The sequence below is a fragment of the Engraulis encrasicolus genome, chromosome 4, assembly GCF_034702125.1.
Source record: "Engraulis encrasicolus isolate BLACKSEA-1 chromosome 4, IST_EnEncr_1.0, whole genome shotgun sequence".
In the NCBI taxonomy this organism is placed as follows: Eukaryota; Metazoa; Chordata; class Actinopteri; order Clupeiformes; family Engraulidae; genus Engraulis; species Engraulis encrasicolus.
The window spans coordinates 22,732,984-22,755,483 of NC_085860.1; the positions used below are offsets into that span (position 1 = coordinate 22,732,984).

Consider the following 22,500-nt stretch of genomic DNA (forward strand, 5'->3'; position numbering starts at 1 on the left):
ATTAGTTCAGAGGTTCTTCAAGGACACTAAAACCATGATATTGGAATCACCCGCTCATAGTCCAGTCCTCAATCCCACTGAGAGTCTGTGGTTAATGTCTATGCTCAGCATCCATGTGATTTGAACCAGCTAGAACACTTTGCAGTGAAGAAATGGGCCAAAATCCCTAGTGGGGCATGTGCCAACCTAGGTAGCAACTTATCAGAGCCTGTTGTCAGTTTTGGTTCATAAATGGCGCCATATTGACTATTAATGATCAGGGGGCTAATAATTTTGTCCTTGTCATTTTTGCCCTTTTTTGTTTAAACTCATCGTAATAATAGAAAAATCCAAATTCAACTCATTGAACATTATCTCCATCAGTGTATTTGTTTCCAGAATAACAGAAACGGTTAATAATGGTCATTCTTACTGAGAAATCAAGAGAAATGTCTAATTTCAGGAGGGGGGCTAATAATATCGTCCTCAACTGTATTTCTCTCTCTCTCTCTCTCTCTCTCTCTCTCTCTCTCTCTCTCTCTCTCTCTCTCTCTCTCTCTCTCTCTCTCACCTCTCCCTCTCTCTCTCTCACACACACACACACATGGCAGATCTCTCTCTCTCCTCCCTCTCTCTCTCTCTCTCTGCCTGTCTCTCACCTCTCTCTCTCTCACAGGGGTCACCTGGCACATTGCAGATCTCTCTCTCTCTCTCTCTCTCTCTCTCTCTCTCTCTCTCTCTCTCTCTCCCTCTGTAATTTTCATTCATTTCCACTGTGGAGAGTGATGACAAGCCTATTGTTTTGTAGGATTGCAGTAGGCTCCAAAACATAACTTGTCACTGCCATGCACATCAGGGGTGTGATACGGCCCTGCTGTGCTGCTGTCCCACATACAAAGTGGCACTGTGTGTGTGTGTGTGTGTGTGTGTGTGTGTGTGTGTGTGTGTGTGTGTGTGTGTGTGTGTGTGTGTGTGTGTGTGTGTGTGTGTGTGTGTGTGTGTGTGTGTGTGTGCGCGTGCGCAGATGTGTGAGTATGCATATGAGTGAGTGTGCATGAATGATTGGTAAGGTGATTAGTTTTGCAGTTCCCATTTGAGTGCTTTAGTGAGTGTTTGTTTGTGTACCCATGTTGTCATGGGCTAAATAATGACTCAAATTACTTGTCAAAGGCATCACATTTGCAAGCAGCTCCCTCCACTGCTGTACCTGTGAAATGATTCGTTGTCGGGAATAAATTTGCACAAAAACTCGCCGCACAGAAATCGTAATGAGCTCGCACATGTAAGAGGGTGTTGCGATCACGCAGCCAGAGGAAAAAAAAGAGAGAATGATATGCATTAGAATTTGCTTGAGGAAACCCAACATTGTTTGTCATCATTTGTGTCCATTCAGCTTGTGTTCTAAGGCAAAAGTCGATTTTGAATTGAACTAAGCACTCTTTTGTCTGCAAGTGTAATTGATTGTAATTTCTTGACTGCGGTGTTAGAGTTGAGTTAGAGCTGAAGGCAATTGCAGAGAAGCTTTGTTTTGACAATGTGGAGACAGTTTTGTTGCTGCGCTTAAAAAACAATTTCTATTCAATTGTTGACATGCTGGCTTGGTTGACAATTATGCAAAAAAGCCCGGCTGTGTGTGTGTGTGTGCGTGTGTGTGACAGAGAGAGACTGGCTGACTGGTAGAGGGGCTGGAGGGAAGGCAGTGAAGATAGTAACAAGTAGAAAGTAGTGAGTGCATACAGTTTTTCGGCAATCTTGTCAGAATACCGTCCCATATCTATCCCTGTGGCATGTGGTACGGTAACATTTAGGCTACATGAGATTCTTCAAAAATGTCACTCAATTCAAAGCTCTCCTAACATTTTTATTACAAAATGAATGCACTGTGTGCTTTGTGTCCCAATAAGCTTTTTTCTCTGTATCGTGTATAACAATGGCCATTGTAGGCAATGGAGGTAGAACACAGTTTTCGAGTGCAGCTTATGGAATTTTGTATTTCAAATTGGAATGTTAGAACCTACATTGCATCATGTAGACGGGGAGGAACGGTAGCCTACCATGCACCCCCCCCCTCCCCCACAACAAAACGCCACATGACTTTTTTTAATCTTCAAGATGTCCTGAATAAGAATTTGAGTGGTAACAGTCATATAACTCACTCCCACTATGATTTTTCACATCATATTGTATATGACCCCATGCATTCTAGTCCTATGTAGTGGTACACTGCCAAGGCCCCTAGAGCCATGATGCAGTTGGTTATAATAGCTTATGATATACCATATGAAAGCTTGGAGTCTGTAGTATACATATATTATACTGTATTTGGTGTACCTTTTGCATAGCAACAGTTGCTAGGCAAAGTATCTTCCTTAGCAACCAGCATCAGTGATACGGTTCCTCTGCGATTACATTGTGTTGTGATGTCTGGATCTAGATGGCTTTTCCCAAGTGCTACATGACTTATTTGAACCTCCAAGATGTCCCTAATAAGAATTTGAGTGGTAACAGTAATACATTCCTACTGTACATCATATTGTACATGACCCCAGTATGCTCTGGCTATACGTTTTAGTCCTGTGTCATTATAAACTGTCAAGGTCTCAACAACCATTTTGCAGTTGGTTATCATAGCTTGCCATATACCATATGGAGTAAGCTTGGAGTGTGTAGTTTATGAATATTATATCATATTTTTGGTGTACCTATGATATTTGGAAAAATATACTTGGCTCAGTTATATGATGTGTGAGAGCTCTGTTTTTTTTTATTCTTTAAATGACTTACATATACCGGTATAGAAAGACCTTATAAGCAGTCCATCACTCAACCAATTAACCAATCACCAACCACCACTCAATCAATCAACCAATCACCAGCCATGTTCTGGTGTTCCACTACCTGGTGAAAGATCAACCGTATTCTGCCATTCCTCCACCATCAGAGAACCTTACAGTGTATGATGGAAATGCTTGCTTCTACAATATGATGGTAAATGGCCCTGGAAAATACAGAGTTATCAGCTAATACAGTAAAGTAATGGAATGTGTATAATTGTGTGTAATGTATAATTTTATTGCGCATCTTTTTTAATTTAGAACATTCCAGACACATTTGCAGAGATCTCCTCATTGCTATTTGACAGCATAACTACGTCTGGATGTGGAGACATCATTTTCAGCACAGACCAATACAGACCCAAATCCATCAAGTCAATGGAAAGGAAACACCGTGGCTGTGGAGAGAAGTTAATTATAGGGGGTGGAGCAACAAAACGTCCCACGGAGTGGAAACAGTTTTTAACGAATGAGGAAAACAAGGTGCAGTTTATCAGGCTTATATTAAAGCAATGGAGTGGTGATAAGTACGCTTCAAAACTGCAAGGCCGCAAAGTCATATTTATCTGTGAAGAATGTGCATACCTTACATCAGGGGACGGTTTGACAACAAGAAAGACTGAAATTCCATTACTCAGGTCATCACAGGAAGAGACCGACACCAGGGTTGTCCGGTAACACTTTACAATAAGGGTACATGAATACTATTGGAATTATGTTGGAAGTAATGTATGATTTATAGTTAATTAACACATGACCTATGTATGCATTGATGGTTAGTATACTAGTAATGAGAATGGAGTCCTGCTTGGAATCATAATGACCCACTATTAACTAATTGTGCAAATCAAAGGTGAATTCATGGTGTGAGTTCCAAGTGTTAATATACTATGTATTAACACTGCTGATAACACTGCTGTTAATATATCATGTGTCCAACTGTTAATATATTGTGTATTAACACTGCTGTAACAATGCCAGATCGTGGGGAGACTGGGGTAAGATGAGCCACTTTTTACATTTTTCGTCACAGCTAAGCGATGAAGGCGTATTTTCATTTTCATTTCATTTTCACATCATACCAAATTTCAAAGTGTCCTGATACTATTAGAGCAAAAACTAATTGATAAACTGTCATGGTTAAAATGATATTGCCTTTTAAAAATATTTTTTCCGGTGGCTCATCTTACCCCTTGTTATGGGGTATGGTGAGCCACTGCTTGGGGTAAATTGAGCCCAGGCAAAAATCTCAGCTAAACAAGTTTTATTTATTACAACAAATTTAGCTAATGAATCTGTGAAATAAAGCAACTAAAGCAACATAACTATGCCAAAGAATACATATTGTGGGCCCTTACAGCTTTGCTTGAATACAATGGCGAACAATGTAGAGTGCAATGTAGAAAAAAAGTCAATATTATTGTTTGAATTGGCTGAAACATGCATAAAGTCATTAATCTCAACTCACCTGGGTATGATATGAAAGAAATTATCTGATTATGCTGAAATATCATAACATGTTTTTCAACCATTATGCATCCCATTAGGATAAGCGGCTCATCTTACCCCATCTCAAAAGGCTCACCTTACCCCATGCCAAAATTATGTAAATAAATGCTCATAAAATTATCATAAAAGTGCAAAAAGACTGAAAATATCACTCATATAGTAGCTTATTACGTAACATTTCATACATGATGAGACCAGAAATTGTTCTATTTTTGTTTTCTCTAAATCATCCATGTTTTGAATATACATTGAATTCACTTAAAGAGCAAAAAAACACATTTTCACATATATCTCTTGCCAAATTTGGTACATGCTTCACTTTTTCACAGGTGTTAGAAAAGGATTTCCACCACCTTAGAATGTGGTGACATGTTAAAATGTATTCACCTTTTTTCGAGAAAAAGGGGGTGGCTCACCTTACCCCACTCTGGCCAGAGATCATTTCCCACTTCACATTCTTGTGACCAGCCGCAGTCATTTGTAATATTAATATACAAGCTATATCATATTATGTCCCATGTGTCAAGGTCTGCTTGTTGAAAGGGGAGGGGGGGGGGGTGTATTATTGGGTAGGCCTTCGTCTAAGATGATCTTGTAACCAGCACCACACAAGTAATATTTTTCTGTATGAGGTCATATCTAAAGTAATGATTAATTAATGTATTATTTAACAACATATTTGGAGTCATAATAGAAGTCATGATGACTATGGCATTAGTTAATGTATAAAGAAGAGATATTCCAAGTGTGTTAATATATACTCACAAAAGATTTTACGCTTAACTACTGAATCTTTGCCCCTTATTCTGCGGTCATGACATGATAATGAGTACTATAGCATTAGCTAATGCATGAAGAAGTGATATTCAGAATATGTTACTATGTACTCAGAGAAGAACTTCTGATTAACTAACATTATCAATAAAAACACCAGTTTGTGTACAAATTTTAATAAGCAAAAATGTTAAACAAGGGATCACACAATAACATACCACAGGCTTACATACATTTATCCAGAGAGAGAGAGAGAGAGAGAGAGAGAGAGAGAGAGAGAGAGAGAGAGAGAAAGCGACAGACAGACAGACCGACCAACCGACCGACCGACCAACGCACACACACACACACACACACACACACACACACACGCACACACACACAGCCATTCTCCTGAAAATGTCCAAAAGATGAATCCATGGTTTACAGATGCAGAGCAAGATGCATTGTCCTATATGAAACTCGGAAAGTCCAAGTGCATGGTCCACAGAGAAAGCTGGGGTTGACATACTGGGAGGCGCGCAAGGTGTTTGGATCCGCAAACTACTGACAGTGGTTCACTGTGAAGTGCCTGTAGCCTGTCGCAGTCAATGCACTCCTGTAAGTGCCCCATTGGTCACTGATGACGGTGGTTCCCGGACGCACTTGTTTAACCACACCAGCCACAAGACAGGATGTTTCTGGCGGTCACCTACTCCTAATATTCTTAATACCCACTTTTTCCGTCGCCATGTTGCACCGGCCCTTCTGTGGTGATACTGTAAATACACAAGAGAGTAAAGTAAGTGAGTAAGTAAGTACATTTTACTTAAAAAGCACATAAAACAGTACAAAACTGACCAAAGTGATACAGATATTAAAAGGAGAAGGGAACAATGTCAGATAAAATCCATGCAGCTTGGCCTGCAAGTTTTTTTAAAAATATGCAGCACCATGGGTGACATCATCAAAGCTTAAGGTGGTCCAACAACATGTTGCTGTACTGCTTCACAGTGGTACCTCTCCAGCCCCCCAGGGGAGGTTGAGATGGCTGCGGTGCTTAGTTGCCTTTAGGGGGCATTAGTCTACTTTATTTTTTCAATACTAACGGGGACGTTGGCAGGCTTATGATGAGGTCAAGGGGGTTTTGGGAGGCTCACCTTGCTTTTATTAAGGAAACAACTTTCATCAATAGCTGCAAACTCTCAACGATCTCCAACCATTTGACCATGGCGTCTTGTGTGGGCATTTATTGCATGATTGCAAATCCATCCGACTGTTCCAGCCATCTCTGACCGTGTCCGGGAACTCCTCGCAACTCCATCCTGCATCATGTCACTCTTTCTAAGCACAAAACCTGAAAGAAACTGACCAAAGGCAGAATAGAAAAAATAATTAAACATATAGTCAGTAGACAACACAGCACTGTAGTCTAAAATTCCCTCGTAAAGACAGTATAACCCCTTCATATTAAACTATTAGAGGCAATTTCTGGCAATATCATTTCTAAAGAAAAAGTTTATGTAGTTTAGGACACTACATCTACATCTTGAGAAATGGCCGCCACATTGAATTATCTTGTGGTCAGTGTTTTTTTCCCTGAAGTGTGACCCTTAGAGAATATTTCAGCTAAATTCCATGTCTTTACACCAAAGTAAGTGGCTTTTACAGTAACTATTAGTAGCAGAGACGGCCATCTGAAAAATGGGCGCCATACTGACTTTAAGTGTGGCCAACATTTATTTTCCTAAAAAGTGACCCTCAGATAGTATTTCAGTCATATTGCATTTTTTAACCAAAGTAAATGGTTTTATACTAACCATTCAATAGCAGTGGCAGCCATCTTGGAAAATGCTGCCTATATTACAATGTTGTGTGGCCCGCTTTTTTATTAAAGAAAGTGACCCTCAGAAAGTATATTTGACAAATTCCATGCATTTATACCAACGTGTATGACTATGTCACTAAGCTGCTCTAGTACATCTAACAGAAATTCACCCCTTTCAACTCCCCTCCACAGGCACACACAGAAGTCATAAGTCCATTGGAGAGGAGTTCTGCCAGTTCTACTCTACTGGCTGGTAATCTTATTTGCTACTGGTTTGTCAAATTATTACGCTTCCAAAAGTGACCACTGGGGGGCTTAAATACAGTATATTATATTGCAATTCAGTGGTAAGGCATGGCAAGCCACCTCTTCAAACAAGTTTTCTTGACTGGGATGTGCACGACAGGCTGCTAGGCCTAATGGAACAACACCATAGATTTCATTTCTACAGGCTTGCAATCTGTCTTGGCCTCACTAGGCTAAAAACAGAGATCCAGAAACGCAACAGAAGCATATTGTCTTTCTTGTATTTTACTTAATATGTTTTTGTGAAAATGATAGACAAACACATAGGCCTACAAAACATGTATCAAAGTTTCTAAGCTTAAATGAAGAACCATGAATTACTGTAGCTGAGTTGCACCAAGTGATTGCTCAGTCATTATCCAAACTACTTCGTTTTAATTGGAATGTTGAAGTTACTAAAATTTAGTGATGGCCCTTTGACTCTCCTGATTCGGAGCGTGTTTCGAGTACCGTATTTTTTGGACTATATGTCGCTCCGGAGTTTAAGTCGCAACGGCCCAAAAATGCATTTTGAAGATGAAAAAAACATATATACGTCGCACCGGACTAATCGTCGCACATTTTTGAAAGGTTATTCTATCCATGGAATCTATGTTGTGATAACTGGCGCATGGTAAGCTGCTGCTCAAAGACGGCATTGTTTTAAACCAGCATCTGAAGCAGTGGCAACGCATTCAGAGGTGGTGGTAATGCACCAACTAAGATGGTTTGCCAACCGCCATAAAACCACAAGTTCCGTCTCCAGAGCACGCCTTTCTTTACTCCCTTTTCTGAGACTTCAGCCCATGACGGTATCAAAGGTGAGGGAGATTTCATCCATATTGTGTAGCCTATGGCAGTGTCACGTTGTGCTCGTTTGTCAGAAACTCGCGGAAATGACCGATTTTCACCTGGAAGTCGGCTGACTGTCTTTAATAACACAGACGCTCGTTCTCGGATAGAGAGGAGATTGCGTTGCATAGCGCAAATAAATCCACGAGAGGGGATTGCATTGCATAACGCGATACATCCACGAGCTCCCTGACTTCCGCAAAAGTCCTATTCATTTCTTTGGCAATGTCATGGAGCCCGTAACAAGACCATTGACTCGCAGCGCGCGCGTTGTTCGAGAACACATGTCCTGTATTCATCAGCACATTTTCCTCCGCTTTTCTCCAGTCCCCAAACAGTTTTCCATTGCATCCAAACTTTCGTTCAGCTGCCCTATTGCCATTTTCGGCTGCATATTTAATTACTTTCAGCTTGAACTCAGCAGTAGGCTATATTAACTTATTTTGGGTGGTAGGCTATATTTCTATTCAGTCGTCATTGTAAATGCTATTTTTTGTTGTGGTAGCCTAAGTTGTAACATTTTTTCTATCAGTGGTATTAAGCAACACAACATAGGCCTAGTTGCGCACATAGTGCTCTCCCGTGGAGAAAAAAAAACATATATATGTCGCACCAGAGTATATGTCGCATGTCCAGCCAAACCATGAAAAAAAGTGCGACTTGTAGTCCGGAAAATACGGTAATTGAAAAAAACAAAAGACAAAGCTTGTTTCGGAGCTTGATTCGTTGTGCAGTGATCACATGATTAGTGACGTTTGAAGCTTCGAAAGTCACGTGATGACTCGAGATGGAATTGAAAGGGTTGCGCATCGAAGCACAGACTCACGGTAGGGACACATACACGCGAATTTGCGAACTTTGCCATTCATTCCTATGAGAGAGGTGAAGGCAAGCGATGACAAGCGTCAGCAAGCGAACAGGAGCGAAGCGAAGCGAAATTATTAAAGAAAGTTTAATGTTATGCAAATGAGGAGCGAATTCGCCTGCCACGGCCCAATCAAATCAACAACATAACTGTTCTATTCCATTTGATTCGCCGCGACGACCTGATGACGGTTGGATTTCGCCTCTCTTCGCTTCGCGTGCTTCGCCTCCTATGTGTCCCTACCGTCAGAGGGTCGAGGTTGCTTCAAGAGTTGTGTGCGATTGCGGGACTGTAGTCGGAATAATTCAACGCAACGCCATAAAAGCAGAATCAAGGAAAGTGTGCTCTACGGCCACTGTAATTTGCCGTTTAAAATGTAGCAGTTAACAGTAAACCGTCATTATACAGAGATGTATGTAAGTCCGCCCATCTTCAACTGTTTTAGATTACTTGTTTTTTCATGCGGAGGTGGAGACTGACCTGTGGTGTAGTGGTTAAGGTGCTGTACTCTCATTCGTTAGGTTACATGTTCAATCCCTGGTCTAGGCTAGTCAATGAAACAACATTGCCTCTGAAGTTAGATGGAATTAGCGGCATCCATTAGAATTCTACTGATGTGTCGTAAAAATATTTGTAAACGGTTTTCCAGGATAAAATATTCCAGTTTTGCAATGTAACGTGGTAAATTGTTAGGCGATTTTTATGCCCATGAGTATGCCTACTATTGTCACAGTTCAGTGACTAAAATACACAATGAATTAACTTGTAATCAAAAACCAAACGTGAAGGTAATCGTTTTTTTCTTTTCAAGAATAGGCCCTACATTTATTTATTCGAGCGATTTTTGGTTAAAACTGCAATTCAACGTTTTAGCCAGCAGATGTCATCATAGAGTTTGAAGCGATTCAAAGCTCGAACCATTTTTCGAACCAATTCCAATGAAAGCTTCAAAGTTTCAAAAAGCTTCATTTTGCCATCACTACTAAAATTAATATATGAACTACCAGCATGAAATACACTACAAATGAGATGAATTATTCAAAATAAAGTACTCACAGGAGCTGCTTGAACAAGCACGTTGTGGGGTGGCAAAGAGAGCTGTCGGCATCGTTGTGGCACGGTCGAAATGGCTACAATAACACTTCCGCTCGTAACTTCCTGTTCAAATCTTTTGTCAAAATAAAAGTCACGAATAGCTTGGTGATTACATTAGTTTTACCACAACCGTAAATGCTGCTGACTATTGCATATAATGAAAATCAAAATTATGCATTTCGATTTTCCTTTCATGCAATGTGCACTATTTACAATTGTGGTAGAACTAATGTAATTAAAAAGCTATTCGTGACTTGTATTGTGAGTTGAACAGGAAAGTGAGAACAAAGGCGTTGTTGTAGCCATTTTGGCCATGCTACAACGATGCAGACAGCTCTCTTTGTCACTCCTACAACGTGCTTGTTCAAACAACACATGTAAGTACTTTATTTTGCACAATTCGTCTTATATGTAGTGTATTTCATGCGGGTAGTTCATATATAAATTTTAGTAGCTTAAAAATTCCAATTAAAACAAAGTAGTATAATGGCTGAGCAAACACTTGGTGCAACTCAGCTACAGTAATTCATGGTTCTTCATTTAACAGCTATGATACATGTTTTGTAGGTTTATGTGTTCGTTTATCAATTTCACAAAAATGATTCAGTAAAATACATGAAAGACAATATGCTGCTGTGGTGTTTCCACATCTCTGTTTTTAGCCTAGTGAGGCCAATAGAAATTGCTAGCCTGTAGAAATGAAATCTATGTCGTTCCATTATCTCAACCTGTAGTGCACATCCCAGCAAAAAATAATAATAATAATAACATGTTTGAAGAGGTGTCTTGCCATGCCTTACCATTGAAATGCAATACTGTATTTAAGCCCCTAGTGGTCACTTTTGGTAGCATAATTTGACAAACCAGTAGCAAATAAGAACACTACCAGCCAGTGGAATGGAACTGACATAACTCCTCTCCAATGGACTTGTGACTTCTATGTGTGCCTGTGGAGTGGAGTTGAGAGGAGTGAATTTCTGCTAGATCTACTAGAGCAGCGTAGTGACATAATCGTACACTTTGGCATAAAAGCATGGAATTTGGCAAATCACTCTAAGGGTCCCTTTTTGAATAAAAAAGCTGGCCACACAAAATTGTAATATAGCCGGCATTTTTCAAGATATCTGCCACTGCTATTAAAGGGTTATAAAACCCTTTACTTTGGTTAAAAATGTAAATGGCTGAAATATTCTCTACGGGTCACTTTTTAGAAAAAAAATGCTGGCCTCACTTAAAGTCAATATGGCACCCATTTTTCAAGATGGCCGTCTCTGCTACTTGAAATACTCTCTAAGGGTCACACTTCAGGGGAAAAAAATCACTGGGCACAAGAAAATTCAGTATGGCGGCCATTTCACAAGATGTAGATGTAGTGTCCTAAACTCCATACACTTTTTCTTTAGAAATGATATTGGCAGAATTTGCCAGTAATAGTTTAATGTGAATGGGGTTATACTGTCTTTACGAGGGAATTTTAGACTACAGTGCTGTGTTGTCTACTGACCATATGTTTAATTATTTTTTTATATTCTGCCTTTGGTCAGTTTCTTTCAGGTTTTGTGCTTTAGGCAGAGTGACATGATGCAGGATGGAGTTGCGAAGAGTTCCAGGACATGGTCAAAGATGGCTGGAACAGTCGGATGGATTTGCAATCATGCAATAAAGGCCCACATGAGACGCCATGGTCAAATGGTTGGAGATCGTTGAGAGTTTGCAGCTATTGATGAAAGTTGTTGTAATAATAGCAAGGTGAGCCTCCCAACGCCCCCTTTTCTTCATCATGAGCCTCCCAACACCTACTTGACCTCATCATAAGCCTGCAAACGCCCCACTTAGTATTTAAAAAATGAAGTAGACGAATGCCCCCTAAAGGCAACTAAGCACCGCAGCCATCTCAACCTCCCCTGGGGGGCTGGAGAGGTACCACTGTGAAGCAGTACAGCAACATGTTGTTGGACCACCTTAAGCTTTGATGTCACCCATGGTGCTGCATATTTAAAAAAAAAACTTGCAGGTCAAGCTGCATGGATTTTATCTGACATTGTTCCCTTCTCCTTTTAATATCTGTTCATCATTTTGGTCAGTTTTGTACTGTTTTATGTGCTTTTTAAGTAAAATGTACTTACTTACTCACTTACTTTACTCTCTTGTGTATTTACAGTATCACCACAGAAGGGCCGGTGCAACATGGCGACGGAAAAAGTGGGTATTAAGAATATTAGGAGTAGGTGACCGCCAGAAACATCCTGTCTTGTGGCTGGTGTGGTTAAACAAGTGCGTCCGGGAACCACCGTCATCAGTGACCAATGGGGCACTTACAGGAGTGCATTGACTGCGACAGGCTACAGGCACTTCACAGTGAACCACTGTCAGTAGTTTGCGGATCCAAACACCTTGCGCGCCTCCCAGTATGTCAACCCCAGCTTTCTCTGTGGACCATGCAACTTGGACTTTCCGAGTTTCATATAGGACAATGCATCTTGCTCTGCATCTGTAAACCATGGATTCATCTTTTGGACATTTTCAGGAGAATGGCTGTGTGTGTGTGTGTGTGCGCGCGCGCGCGCGTGTGTGTGTGTGTGTGCGTTGGTCGGTCAGTCGGTCGGTCTGTCTGTCTGTCGCTTTCTCTCTCTCTCTCTCTCTCTCTTTCTCTCTCTCTCTCTCTCTCTCTCTCTCTCTCTCTCTCTCTCTCTCTCTCTGGATAAATGTATGTAAGCCTGTGGTATGTTATTGTGTGATCCCTTGTTTAACATTTTTGCTTATTAAAATTTGTACACAAACTGGTGTTTTTATTGATAATGTTAGTTAATCAGAAGTTCTTCTCTGAGTACATAGTAACATATTCTGAATATCACTTCTTCATGCATTAGCTAATGCTATAGTACTCATTATCATGTCATGACCGCAGAATAAGGGGCAAAGATTCAGTAGTTAAGCGTAAAATCTTTTGTGAGTATATATTAACACACTTGGAATGTCTCTTCTTTATACATTAACTAATGCCATAGTCATCATGACTTCTATTATGACTCCAAATATGTTGTTAAATAATACATTAATTAATCATTACTTTAGATATGACCTCATACAGAAAAATATTACTTGTGTGGTGCTGGTTACAAGATCATCTTAGACGAAGGCCTACCCAATAATACCCCCCCCCCCCCCCTCCCCTTTCAACAAGCAGACCTTGACACATGGGACATAATATGATATAGCTTGTATATTAATATTACAAATGACTGCGGCTGGTCACAAGAATGTGAAGTGGGAAATGATCTCTGGCCAGAGTGGGGTAAGGTGAGCCACCCCCTTTTTCTCGAAAAAGGTGAATACATTTTAACATGTCACCACATTCTAAGGTGGTGGAAATCCTTTTCTAACACCTGTGAAAAAGTGAAGCATGTACCAAATTTGGCAAGAGATATATGTGAAAATGTGTTTTTTGCTCTTTAAGTGAATTCAATGTATATTCAAAACATGGATGATTTAGAGAAAACAAAAATAGAACAATTTCTGGTCTCATCATGTATGAAATGTTACGTAATAAGCTACTATATGAGTGATATTTTCAGTCTTTTTGCACTTTTATGATAATTTTATGAGCATTTATTTACATAATTTTGGCATGGGGTAAGGTGAGCCTTTTGAGATGGGGTAAGATGAGCCGCTTATCCTAATGGGATGCATAATGGTTGAAAAACATGTTATGATATTTCAGCATAATCAGATAATTTCTTTCATATCATACCCAGGTGAGTTGAGATTAATGACTTTATGCATGTTTCAGCCAACTCAAACAATAATATTGACTTTTTTTCTACATTGCACTCTACATTGTTCGCCATTGTATTCAAGCAAAGCTGTAAGGGCCCACAATATGTATTCTTTGGCATAGTTATGTTGCTTTAGTTGCTTTATTTCACAGATTCATTAGCTAAATTTGTTGTAATAAATAAACTTGTTTTGCTGAGATTTTTGCCTGGGCTCAATTTACCCCAAGCAGTGGCTCACCATACCCCATAACAAGGGGTAAGATGAGCCACCGGAAAAAAATATTTTTAAAAGGCAATATCATTTTAACCATGACAGTTTATCAATTAGTTTTTGCTCTAATAGTATCAGGACACTTTGAAATTTGGTATGATGTGAAAATGAAATGAAAATGAAAATACGCCTTCATCGCTTAGCTGTGACGAAAAATGTAAAAAGTGGCTCATCTTACCCCAGTCTCCCCACGATCTGGCATTGTTACAGCAGTGTTAATACACAATATATTAACAGTTGGACACATGATATATTAACAGCAGTGTTATCAGCAGTATTAATACATGGTATATTAACACTTGGAACTCACACCATGAATTCACCTTTGATTTGCACAATTAGTTAATAGTGGGTCATTATGATTCCAAGCAGGACTCCATTCTCATTACTAGTATACTAACCATCAATGCATACATAGGTCATGTGTTAATTAACTATAAATCATACATTACTTCCAACATAATTCCAATAGTATTCATGTACCCTTATTGTAAAGTGTTACCGGTTGTCCTTTACAGCCAATATGCTGCAAATGAGCATTATACCAACGTACGGATCAAGAGTCCTGACTCTGACCTATTCTTCATTTTGCTGGAACCATGGGCATCAACATCCTACTTGACACCAAGATACAGAGAAAGTCCAGACTGATCAATGGCACACAAACTGCAGCAGAACTTGGCCAAGAAAAGTGCACAGCTGTACTTGGTCTCCATGGCTTCACTGGGAATGATGCGACAAGTGCATTCCGGGGCAAAGGTAAACATCTTCCTCTAACGAAGATGTTCAAAGCCCCCCAGTTTGTAACCAACCTTGCCAAACTTGGTGAAACCTGGACAGTGACAGAAGCCCTTATTGATGATTGTGAAAAATTCACATGGGCCTTGTATGGCGAAAAGAAAGCTGAAAAGGTTGATGACATGCGATTGAACATCACTAACAAACTTTGCACCAAGCACGGAAAGTCTATTCCTGAAAATGTGGACATGGCTTTGCTACCACCATGCAGAAAAAGCCTCACGCAGCATGTCCATAGGGTTCATTTTCAGGTTGCCCTGTGGAAAAGAGCCAACATCAACAATCCTGTAATTTCATCCGTGGGTCAAGGACATGGGTGATTAATGGCATAAAGTGGTATACAGCCCCTGTGGTATGAAGGTGAGAGTCAGCCACAGAGGTTGGAGGACATCTGTGGTGAAGTCCACTGTGATGATAACAGTGAGAGTGAAGTTGAAAGTGATTGGTCAAGCACAGACAGTGACAGTAGCAGTGAATGAACTGTCTGCCTTGGACTAAACCTTTCCCCAATTTTTCAATAAACTTTGTTGATGATTCAACTTGTTTCCTTCTATTGTGGTGTTGTGCTCCAACTTGCACAGATGTGACAGTGACACATACAGTACTTCTCGCTATATTGTCAATATTTCCAGTAGTTAGTAATTAATCTATTATTGTACTTTTACAAATTGTTAATGTATTTGCCTGTAAGGTCTTTATATATGTGTATGTTTGTATGGATGAGTCATTTAAAGGATCACACATCATATAACTGAACCAATTATATTTTTCCAAATGGTACACCAAAAATATGATATAATATTCATAAACTACACGCTTCAAGCTTACAGATATGGCAAGCTATGATAACCAACTGCAAAATGGCTGTTAAGGCCTTGACAGTTTACAACTACATAGGACTAAAACGTATGGCCTAGAGCACACTGGGGTCGTGTACAATATGATGTACAGTAGGAATGTATTAGGCCTACTGTTACCACTCAAATTCTTATTAGGGACATCTTGGAGGTTCAAAGAAGTCATGTGGCACTTGGAAAAAGCCATCTAGATCCAGACATCACAACACAATGTAATCGCAGAGGAACTGTATCACTGATGCTGGTTGCTAAGGAAGATACTTTGCCTAGCAACTGTTGCTATGCAAAAGGTACACCAAATACAGTATAATATATGTATACTACAGACTCCAAGCTTTCATATGGTATATCATAAGCTATTATAACCAACTGCATCATGGCTCTAGAAGCCTTGGCAGTGTACCACTACATAGGACTAGAATGCATGGGGTCATATACAATATGATATGAAAATCATAGTGGGAGTGAGTTATATGACTGTTACCACTCAAATTCTTATTCAGGACATCTTGAAGATTAAAAAAAGTCATGTGGCGTTTTGTTGTGGGGGGGGGGGGGTGCATGGTAGGCTACCGTTCCTCCCCGTCTATCATCCCAACTCGTCAATTTCTGACTACCAGGCTGCAGTTTTTGACGTTTAAGGTATGCCCTGGGTATCAAAAGGTGACGAGAACCTCAAAGGCACCCCCTTGTGGCAGCATAACTTCACTGAAGGTAAGGGTTAGGGAAAGGTCTAGATTTAGGCAACATATTCAACATGCGAACTGACAGGTATGCCCTCGTCAACGGTAGTCAGAAATTGAGGAGTTGTGATGAGACGGGACTCACTAGAACGACGCCCTTTCGGTACTTACCGCTTACGTCATACGACCCTAAACCTAACCCTAACCCTAACCTTAACCCTAAACCTAACCCTAAACCTAACCCTAACCTTAACCCTAACCCTAACCTTAACCCTAAACCTAACCCTAACCTTAAATCGATTGTTTGAAATATTTAATTACCATGTGAAGTCACGAGAGGGCGTCAAACTAGTGGGACCCGTGATGAGACTGTGTCGTTAAAGCCATCTGCATGATGCTTCCTCTGCCATTCGCAGGTGGAAGTGCCATGAGATGATGTCACTTGTTTTGTTTCACCTGACCGTGCACATAATTGCTCATGCTTCCATTTTTCCTTCTCCCACTCATTGGCTTTCTATATTTCCATGTTTTTTTCCATTCTCTGTTTTTTTCTTTCTTTTCTCCTTTCCCATTGTTTCTCTTTGGGGATGCTGTGGCTCATGGCGCTCATGCGCCGTACCTTGACCGTACCGGGGGGAAATTCCCCTGGCGATCGATGCTCCAATCCACCCTGGGTCATTTCCCAGCCCCACCACCACCTCTCTCTCTCCCACTCTCCCACTCTCCTCCCGCCTTTCTTCAATCACTATAATAACCAAATAACCAATAAAATGTAGTTTTTACAAAAGAAACAAATCTCTCTCTCTCTCTCTCTCCGTATCTCTTTCTCTCTCTGTGTGTGTGTGTGTGTGTGTGTGTGTGTGTGTGTGTGTGTGTGTGTGTGTGTGTGTGTGTGTGTGTGTGTGTGTGCACATGTGTGTGCATGTGTGTGTGTGTGCATGTGTGTGTGTGTGCGTGCGTGTGTGCGTGCGTGTGTGCGTGCATGTGTGTGTGCGCGCGTGCACCTATGCATGCATATGTGTGTGTGTGTGTGTTGCAGTGATCACCATCTTCAAGGGCAAGGTGGAGGAGACGGAGCTGCCGGTGGAGCATGTGGACATCATCATCTCTGAGTGGATGGGCTACTGCCTCTTCTACGAGTCCATGCTCAACACAGTCATCTTCGCCAGGGACAAGTGGCTGGTGAGTGACTATCTATGGGTAGAATGCCCTAAAGTGGGACGATGCCTAATGTGGGACACCTTAAGGTTTAAGGGGTGTAGCTTTGCCCCAAGTTGGTAAATGTTTACAAAACTATAACCAAATAAAAGCCCCATCATCCTGTTATCATAATATCATGATTTAGTAAATGTATAGTAATACTCCAGGGAGGGGTTACAATTAAGAAGAAGGACCCTGGGTGAAGTCCATCAAATGACAAATTACATAGCATTTGGCCAAATTTGTCTTTAGGGTATAAATCAATTCCAATCAAAACAACATTGTCAATTTTTTGATAAATATGTTGGGTAGGTATATGTTCATCAGAAAATAATGTGTGGTGTATATAAAATAATGTCATATTTTATTTTTAAACCATATTATTAGTGTCCCACTTTAGGATAGGTGCGTCCTAAAGTGGGACACAAGATTTTCCTAATGTGGGACAGTTATAAAAGTAGTAATTTAATAAGTCAAACAATTACTATGAAGTCAAACACCATGTCCACATATGAAAATGGATATTTAAATCTATAGCATAGATGTATTTCAGTCTTTCTGGCCTAATCTACTGGAGCACAGCTATCAACACAACATTTGGGTCCAAAAACCGGAAGTTCTTTCCTCAAATAGAGCTGCCATGTTGAAGTGACCAATTGTGTGCAATGGGTTCAAACAGTCTGAGTCATATTTACCAATAAAAGAAAGTAAAAATAATTCAGAAAACATGCTCTAAATGTGTAGCTGATATGTCTTAAAGAGTGGCAGATCACATTTTGAATTAATATTTTACACAAACATGTTTTAGAGACCTTTTAATATACACTGTCCCACATTAGGAAACCGATTGTCCCACTTTAGGGATAACCATGGTTTTTGACCAACTTACATTAATATCCAAATTATTCGAATTAGAAACACATAACATGTTTTTAAAGGTTTTATTTGATTAGAGCATAACTAGAGGATGAAAAGAGTGTAATTTGTTTGTATTGAAATGTTGTCATTAAATTTGAATAAACCACCAAAGTTGAAGTGACAAAAATTGTCCCACATTAGGGCATTCTACCCTGTGTGTGTGTGTGTGTGTGTCAGAGAGAGTGTGTGTTTGTGGATGTGTCAGAGAGTGTGTGTTTGTGTGTGTGTCTGTGTTTGTGTGTGTGTGTATGCATATGCATGTGTGTGTGTGTGTGTGTGTGTGTGTGTGTGTGTGTGTGTGTGTGTGTGTGTGTGTGTGTGTGTGTGTGTGCGCGTGCGTGCGTGCCTGCGTGCGTGCGTGTGTGTGTGTGTGTGTGTGTGTGTGTGTGTGTGTGTGTGTGTGTGTGTGTGTGTGTAGTATGCATGTGTGTGTGTGTGTGTGCGTGTGCGTGTGCGTGTGCGTGTGCATGCGCGTGCACGTGCACGTGTGTGTGTGTGTGTGTCCGTGCTTGTCTGAGAAAGAGAAAGAGTGTGTGCCCGCTTACCATTTGCCATGTTGATGTAAGCAAGAAAAACATCGCTCCAATAGGCAGTTACTACTGTTTGTGCTGAAAATAATATGGGCTCATATTTTTTCCCATTTAAATGTATCCACACAGTCACTGGAATGGACAACAAAAGCACATTTTATGGGCCCCAATGCGGATGGAGATTTAGACACATGAAGCTTTGTGGCCTGCACCCATAATCTTTTAGTAGCATTATAATAGCATGTAGTATATTACCACCATAAAGAAATGGAGAGGAAAAGCTGATCCCTATACTCACAACAACACAATGATGCGCTTCATGGGCCCACTGCAATAAATGATATTGGTTTCATTTTTGTGCCATGCTATTTTATGACATAATTATGACATCAGCCATTAATTCATACTATACCAATGGAAATATCTGTTTTGTGTAGTGAGCCTCAAAATGAGTCCACTGATTGTTTAAATAGATTTTTTTAGGTTACATTTAGACAAGTATATAGCTTGTTTAAAGGCATTGCTAAATGTGATTTTAAATGCCCTTGTGGCAAACTACCTTTGTGATTTGGCAGCAAGTCTGATATATAATGCATAACGGGGCGAATAGACCTGCCGCATCGAGATTCAAGCGACAGAGAATCGCCTCTCTGCAGCAAGAGCGATAAGAGCGATTGAAGCGACATGAGTATGTCCATTAAAAGTAGAATGCAAGCATTCCAACATTCCCATTAGCTGTGGCAACTGTCGCCGAACCGCGTCAAGTTAATTTGCATAATATTCTCAGGAGTTCAACTACAAACTGTCGCTCTCTTCTCGAATCGCCTCTAGTCGCCCGAATCGCCTTTGACGCGCGACTCAATACCTAGTCAATTACTTCCATTGCTCGCCTCGCTCAGGTCGCGGCCAGTGTATTTGTGCGGTAAGGCTCAAGGGTAAAAAAATCTTTTATCTTACAAATACTTAAGCAATAAGCCACGAGAGGCCGTGGGTTACGCTTGATTGATAACGGCCAAGGGGAGTGGGGCACAACGCGAAGCGGAGTGCCGTAAACAGTAAACAGTACCGCACAGTGTTAGATTACAGTATATCCTTTAGTGTCGCCTCCATTCCCAAACAGAAGTCCATTGTGAGTGTCCCCATAGCCCTTTTACCTATAGCTGCTCCACATGCTATTCACCCCATCATACAAAATTTGGCAGCAGTTCAATGGATTTGCATGGATGTCGCCGCCATGTTTGTTTTCCAGAATCACTGCGGGTCGTGAGCTCTTGCGCAGCATTCTGGGTAATTGAGTTTCACGTTATTCAGGCACAAAATGCGTGTTTTTCAAAAAATGTAGCGAGTTTAAAACATCAAAACAAGTGCCGTTTGGAAGGGTAATTTACCCTACCTTTAGGAAAAACAAAATGAAAACCAGTGACCTCCCATATCCGACACGTAATTTGCGTCTATTGTGGAGATTCATAGGACCCCATTCATTCTGACGGCTCTCCACTGCTTGAACATCGCCGCCTCGTGGACAGTACCACCTGGAAGAAGCTGCCAGCTTAATCTCTCCTCTATAAACCCTCTCCGGTGTCCCCAGTTGACTTTAAGACACTACATCTGCTTTGTATGCGTCATGCACGCTGCAGGTATGCACAGTGTTCTTAATCTAGTAAACAGCCTGGGAAGCTGACAGGGGGGACAAAGGGGTCTGTTGTCCCATGCGCAGGGAGAGAGGGGGAACAAAAATGGGTTGTCATTCCATGGTATGTATTGGGTGGGGTGGGGTGGGGGATTCGGATGACTTTGTCCTGGGCCCAGCCAAAGCTAACAGCAATATCATAATGGACTGTCATTGTTCATCTTTCTCGCTTTCACACTCTCTCTCTCTCTTTCACTCTCTTTCTCTATCTCTCTCTCTTTCAGAAACCAGGTGGCCTAATGTTTCCAGACAGAGCAGCCCTGTATGTGGTGGCTATTGAAGACAGGCAGTACAAAGACTTCAAAATACACTGTGAGTGGCTACTGTATGCATCTGGGCATGTTGTGCCCTTTATGCACTCATACACGTTCCCATCCACACTGTCAGATACAAACAGAGTATGCATATGGGTAAGCACATGCACACACCTGATCACACATGTGCGCGCACACACACACATACAGTACACACACACACATACACACAGACAGACACACACACTCATGCATGCATGCACGCACACATGCGCACACCCACGTGCACACACACACACACACACACAAGCACTATTGACCTGTGATAGGAAGGAGTTTAAGCGTTTTCTCACTGGCCTATCACCCCTGACAGTGTTATCTGCAAGGCACTTAAACACTCCTTCTCTCTGCCAGTCAAACACATTCTCTCTCTCTCTCTCTCTCACACGCGCACGCACGCACACACACACACACACACACACACACACACACACACACACACACACACACACACACACACACACACACACACACACACACACACACACACACACACACACACACACACAAAAACACAATCACACGCATACTCACATGCACTTTAAATTGTGTTCATTCTCTCTGTCTGTGTCCAACAAGTGCATGCAGACAGATAGGGGAAATAAATATGAAGTGAGTAAATAGAGAGTAAATAAAAGTGAAGTAAAATTGAGAGGGGTGCAGCAAATTGAAAAGAAATACTACACTGAAGCAACTTAATTTTTTAGAAGGCAAACTTTTTACCTTTAGTTCTCTAAAAGGAAAACTAATAATGTATATAACTTCTACATTGTATAGGTAAATTACATTGCTAAATGTAAAGGTTTAGTGCTCTTTTTTCAGCCAATTCACAAAACTAAGAACTAGGGTTTGTTTCCTTATTTTGTTTCTGATTATACATACGTCCTTATTATGTGAACGGCTAATTAATCACTGTACGGCCCTTGAACTACTTTACTTGTAGTACATGATCGAGGTAATTTGCTTCCGTGTAGATTCAGGGTGAGTGACCATATCAAATCAATAAGGTCTGGAAGGGATGCCGGGAACAAATTAGCCAATTAGACGATCAGGATCTTTCCCATATACCCATCCCATTATAAAAGAAAGGGGAAAAAAGAGTGTCAAGGTGATGTTTCTTTTCTCCTTTCTTTTCTCCTTTCTCCTTTTCAATTGGAGTCGTGTGAGATCGTTGTGGCCTTGGTCTGAGGTCATGGGATTTGCTCAATTTATTCAGACATCAATGAATGTGGAAGTAAATTTGCAGCTCAATCGTGCCAATGAGTAAATTTGTTATCTTGGAAATGTTGCAGCGAGTGAGCACAGACAATATACCAGCCTACGACATCCGCACAATAAGAACAGACCATCCTTCGGGCAATACTGTACACTACTACTACAGTACAATACACAGTGCAGAATACAATACTCAACAGGGAGGGATTATTCGTGTAAGTTTTGCAGCTAAAAATGTCTACTTCTGG

At 40.8% G+C, this 22,500-nt stretch overlaps 1 protein-coding gene and 2 long non-coding RNA genes across 3 annotated transcripts in view; 2 read left to right on the plus strand and 1 right to left on the minus strand.

Moving 5' to 3' along the window:
• The window catches only part of LOC134447111 (protein arginine N-methyltransferase 8-B), a 66,425-nt gene that overhangs the window by 36,014 nt on the left and 7,911 nt on the right, over positions 1–22,500 (plus strand). The window contains exons 6-7 of the mRNA XM_063196393.1: positions 17,425–17,567; positions 20,948–21,035. Of these exons, the coding sequence (XP_063052463.1) occupies positions 17,425–17,567; positions 20,948–21,035 (231 nt within the window). The remainder of the gene's footprint in view (positions 1–17,424; positions 17,568–20,947; positions 21,036–22,500) is intronic.
• LOC134446756 (uncharacterized) lies at positions 5,582–10,006 on the minus strand. Its single transcript, XR_010034484.1, has 3 exons — positions 9,962–10,006; positions 6,236–6,442; positions 5,582–5,854 (listed from the first exon to the last, which is right to left on the minus strand). It is a non-coding gene; the product is annotated as an uncharacterized LOC134446756 (long non-coding RNA).
• On the plus strand, positions 10,061–12,548 carry LOC134446757 (uncharacterized). The gene is made up of 3 exons (XR_010034485.1): positions 10,061–10,377; positions 11,545–11,749; positions 12,162–12,548. It is a non-coding gene; the product is annotated as an uncharacterized LOC134446757 (long non-coding RNA).